The sequence below is a fragment of the Lupinus angustifolius genome, unplaced genomic scaffold (genome assembly GCF_001865875.1).
Source record: "Lupinus angustifolius cultivar Tanjil unplaced genomic scaffold, LupAngTanjil_v1.0 Scaffold_35_202, whole genome shotgun sequence".
In the NCBI taxonomy this organism is placed as follows: Eukaryota; Viridiplantae; Streptophyta; class Magnoliopsida; order Fabales; family Fabaceae; genus Lupinus; species Lupinus angustifolius.
In genome coordinates this window covers 1-5,296 of record NW_017720938.1, presented here as the reverse complement: position 1 = coordinate 5,296, position 5,296 = coordinate 1, and the positions used below count along the sequence as shown (strand labels likewise).

Sequence of the window (5,296 nt, the reverse complement as noted above, 5' to 3'; positions counted from 1 at the left end):
GGGGTACGAGAGGCTGAGAATTGATGCATAATATTATATTTATCACAAAATTTATCAAATTGATGGTTTTCAAATTCGCCACCATGATCGGATCGAATATATACTATCTTATGGTTAAACTGATTTTGGATTTGTTTGGCAAGATTTTTGAAATACTTGAAGGCATCGCTCTTGGATGATAGAAATAGTGTCCATGTGAATCTAGAGAAATCGTCAATAATTACTAAAGCATAAAAACTACCACCAAAACTCATAACTTGTGATGGTCCAAACAAGTCCATGTGGAGAAGCTCCAATGGTCTTGTTGTGGATATCATATTCTTTTTAGCAAAAGAGTTTTTAACTTGTTTACATTTTTGACAAGTATCATAAGTTTCATGAGTTTTAAAATCAGTTTTGGTAGCCCATCAACCAAATTATCCTTAGACAAATTATCTAGATGGTTTATATGAATATGAGCGACGCGCCTATGCCAAAGCCAGATATCGCCCTCTTTAGATATAAAACATTTTGAAAATAGAGTAGTGACATCCTCCAGATTAACCATATAGATATTATTTATACGATATCCGACAAACTTAACTTTATTAGATATATTGTCACGAATTATACAACATTTATAATCAAAAGATACACGGTTACCTTTATCGTATAGTTGGCTGATACTCAAGAGATTATGTTCCAGGCCTTCAACATATAGCACATTCTCAATCACTACCTAATTTGAGTTGCCAATCGTTCCGGTGCCAAGTATATTTCCTTTGTCGTTGTCTCCAGACGTGACAAACCCTTTTTCTTTCAAAGATAGATCTAGGAATTTTGATCTATCACCCGTCATATGTCTCGAGCATCCACTATCAAGATACCAATGTTGTCCATCTGCTCGTAGACATACTTGCAAAATAGATCACTTGCCTTTTTTAGGTACCCAAGTTATATTAGGTCCTTTTCTGTTAGTAACCAGGGAGTCATTTCCCTTTTTCATCCAGACATATACGCCACTAGGTATACCATATTTCTTAATGTTACAAGAGTAGGAAGTGTGGCCATGTGTGCCACAATAAAAGTATGTAGGAACCTTCTTATTAAATTTTTTCTTATTAGGCTGATTAATAGGTCTCCTGTATGGTCTTCTCCTACGCGTATGGGGAATATATCCTAGTCTGGTATGGTCACCAACATTTCTAGTTTGGCTAAGCATAGTGTCTAACATATTTTGACTCTCTATGAGTTTTGCGAGTTTTTCATTAAGTCTTAAATTTTCGTTTTTCAAAGTCTCGCAAGAATTACAGAAAGTTGATTGACATAAATTATCATTAGAGCAATTGCATGTATTACTAGAATATATCAGATCTAATGTTTCATTTTCCACAGTTTTAGCTCATCTAATTCTTTCTATAATGAAACTATTTTTTGTTCACTTAGAAGGATTACTCTTTTTCTATCAGAACTAATCCTAGCTAATTTCTTTAATTCATCATGAAATTTGACATAAGCATTATAAAAATCCTCATAAGGAGGTGAATCATCAAATGAAGTAGATGAGGTGTCAGAATATACCTCGATGTTGACCTCTTTTGAATTTGAGCAACAAGCGTCATCTGTTCTGGTCATTAAGCATAACTTTGGTTGTTTCCTCTTCATCTGAGGCGCTCGATGTCGTGTCCTCCTCTAGTACGCCATACTATATAGGCTTTCTTACACTTGAAGTCCCGATGAGTGCTCTTATCTGAATCAACCTTCTTGAGGTAAGTAGGACATTGAAACCTCATGTGTCCTAGCTTACCACATTCATGGCAAGTGAAGCGCTCTTTGTTACCCTTGCCTTTTCTAGTTGACTCACGCGCTTCTTTTTTCTGGAAACGTTTGAAGCCTCATTTCTTTAGGAATTTCCCGAATTTGTGTACTAGAAGCCTCAAAGTTTCATCATCCATATATGAATCAGAATCGTCTTCTTCTCTCTCTTTTGTAGATTGAGACGTTGTTGCTTTGAGAGATACACTTTTCTTTTTGCGGTCTGATTCTTCATGCATAGTTAGGCGTCCAAGCTCCATCTCGTGCTCTTGAAGCTTTCCAAATAATGTCGCCAAAGGCATGGAGTCAAGATCCTTGGATTCCATGATAGATGTTACTATAGGTTGCCATCTCGTGTCAAGACAACATAAAACTTTATTAGTAAGTTCTCCTTTGGTAAAATATTTATCTAGAGTAACTAAATGGTTAACTATATGAGTGAATCATTTTTTGCATGTCACCGATAGATTCACTCGGTAACATATGAAACAACTCATACTCATGTGTCAGGGCATCCAGCCTGGCACGCTTGACTTCGCTAGTGCCTTCGTGAGTCACTTGTAAAGTATCCCACATTTCTTTGGCACTACGAAACACAAAAGAACTCATCACAGGATTGGGCCGATGTGATAATGTTTTTAGCACGTAGTTTGTATTGAAACTTTTTACGTTCATCATCGATCCATAAACTTTTCGGTTTTTCTTTCGGTTCATCGTCCACTAAATGTTGTGGAACGAAGGGCCCATTCACTATAGATTCCCATATATCCGAGTCAATGGCTTCTATGAAGATTTTCATGCGGATTTTCCAGTAGGCATATCCTTCGCCACTGAATACCAATTGTTAGATATCAATGACAAAATATACCTAGAAGGGGGGTTGAATAGGTGTCGCGGTTCCCAAATATCGCTATTTGTACCAAAGCCCTATTCTGGAAAATCACCTAGTTAATCGATTAAAGAACTGCCTTAGTCGATTAAGTCGCACAAAATAGACAGTTGCTGAATGGCTCGATTGCACAACCACTCACCAATTATACAGAAATGATACAACATATATATTTGAACAAAAATGATCTCTATATGGCGGAATTACAATATTCAAATTATGAGCTAAAATAGGCAATTAAAACAAATTTAAAATATAAAGAGATAAAGGGTAAGAAACAGTCTGCAACAAGGTTTTTATACCGGTTCGTTTTGCGGTCCACACGAAAACTACATCCAGTCCTCCCCTTCCGATATCGGGAAATTTTATTCACTAAAACTGAAACCAATGTATATTACATACACACTTCCAATTACAAGACCTTGGATGCTACATTCTTGAATTCCTAGAATCCATTTCTTGGTTTGACCACACTTATCGCCTAGGAAAACCTTTCCTACGATCCATCCCCAACCAATTGTATGTTCTAAACTCAAGACCTCTAAGTCTTGGTGAAGACTCTCTGCATCTCGTTGGTGGTACGACACCAAGAGACAACTTTCCTTGTTATATAAACAACACAAAAAACAGAGTAATGTGATGCACAAAATGAGTCAAATATTACAATTAAGAACAAACTGTAAACCCTATACCAATCTCACAATTTATCAATAATATGTATAAGATCAGAATCATGAAGAAACATATTAAAAGAATTGAAAGAATCATGCAAGAAATATAAAATGATGAACACATTTAATCACATGCAATGGATGATATTTTAATCCCTAAGCATGATACTATCTCTCACTATTCTCACATGCAATTTTCTCTGCCTATATGACATACAATCGAAAATATGCAACTTAGCAATTCTAAAAATGAATGAATGAATGTATGAAACATGGTGTAAAATCACAGTTTATATAGAAAAGCTATTTAACCTCCAGTTAATCGATTAAGTGCCCTTTTAATCGATTAAAATGCTTCTGAGAATAACTGAATTATGTTTTTCAATTATCTATTAAAATTAGTTAAAACTGATTTCATGTTAATCGATTAATGCCTTGCTTAATCGATTACATATTTTCAGTTAAGATATTAAATGGTAAACTACCTATATGTAATGCTTATCAACTATACATGTTTTATCATTATTTTATGCCTAAGATGCACAAGTAACATATATGATTAATGCATGAACATATAATAATCTAGATGTCACGTCTCATGTAAATGATATGATAGTTTTTAGAATTTGTGAGATTTGCATCTAGGTTTACCTAACCTAGACTCAATAACTAAGACACATATCTAAGACTCTATTTTAGACATGAAGCTGTTGAGTCTTTGACATGTTGATTTATTGAGTTATCTTTAAGCTTTCACTAAATCCTTTGTCTTTGTCAAAACATAGGCAAGCTAAGTGCTATCTTGACACTTTGCACTTTGTAAACTTCAAAAATATTTATATGGCTTTAAGCTAGCCAATAGGTAATGGTTTGCCAAACTCTCCAATTTCATTTTAAAACATGGCTACCATAAGTCCAAAGGTGATCATTCCTTATTCATTAAATGGTCTTCCAAGGACTTGATCACATCTATTTTAGCCTATGTGAATGATATCATCTTTACTGGTAATAATATTGATGAGATCAATAATCTCAAGCATAACCTAGATATGACCTTTAAAACCAAAGACCTAGGTTATTTGAAATACTTTGTTGGTTTTGAGATTGCTAGAAGTAAGACTGGGATTTCTATGAATCAAAGAAGGTATGCATTAGAAATAATTTCTGATGCAGCAATGATTAGATTCAATCCATCTTCCACCCTGTGATCTCTAGAACACATGTTTACCAAGATAGTAATGACCCTTTTGATGATACTCTTGCTTACAGGAGATTAATTGGAAGACTAATATACTTCACTAACACTAGGTGTGACATTAACTTTTGTGTTAACCAATTAGCACAATTCATGGCACGCCCTACCATTCTGCATCATACTTCTGCCTTAAAGATCCTAAGATATCTGAAGGGGTCTCCTACCCTTGGGTTGTTCTTCTTAGCCTATTCCGTTGTGAAGTTGAAGGCCTATAGTGATAGTGAATGGGCATCCTACCCAGATACTAGAAGGTCATTAAGTAGATGTTGTATATATATATAGGTGATTCATTGATTTCATAGAAATCAAAGAAAAAAATAATTGTTTCTAGAAGTTGTTGTAGTGAAGCTGAATATATGGCTATGACTTTAACTACTTGTGAGATTACTTGGCTTAACTATGTATTGGATGATTTACAGTTTGCTTATTCTATGCCTACTTTACTGTATTATGATAACCAATCTGTCATATACATTGCCTCTAACCCTGTTTTCCATGAAAGGAAAAAGCATATTAAGATAGATTGTCATACCATAAGAGAGAAATGCAGCCAAGGTTTGATCAAAGTTCTTCCTGTGCCTACTCATTTACAACTTGCTGATGCCTTAACTAAGACTTTTGGATAAACTATGTAAAAAAAAAACAAACACACCAAGTTGGGTATCCTAAATATATGTGTCCTAACTT

General features: G+C 34.7%; 1 protein-coding gene across 1 annotated transcript; it reads left to right on the top strand.

The window, feature by feature from the left end:
- Nucleotides 1-4,403: 4,403 nt before the first annotated feature.
- LOC109338675 (uncharacterized mitochondrial protein AtMg00240-like) lies at nt 4,404-4,860 on the top strand (the record flags this gene model as incomplete). Its single annotated transcript, XM_019575961.1, has 2 exons — nt 4,404-4,498; nt 4,624-4,860. Coding segments are annotated over exons 1-2 (332 nt in total), but the record flags the coding sequence as incomplete, so codon positions are not given.
- Between the last annotated feature and the right edge of the window lie 436 nt (nt 4,861-5,296).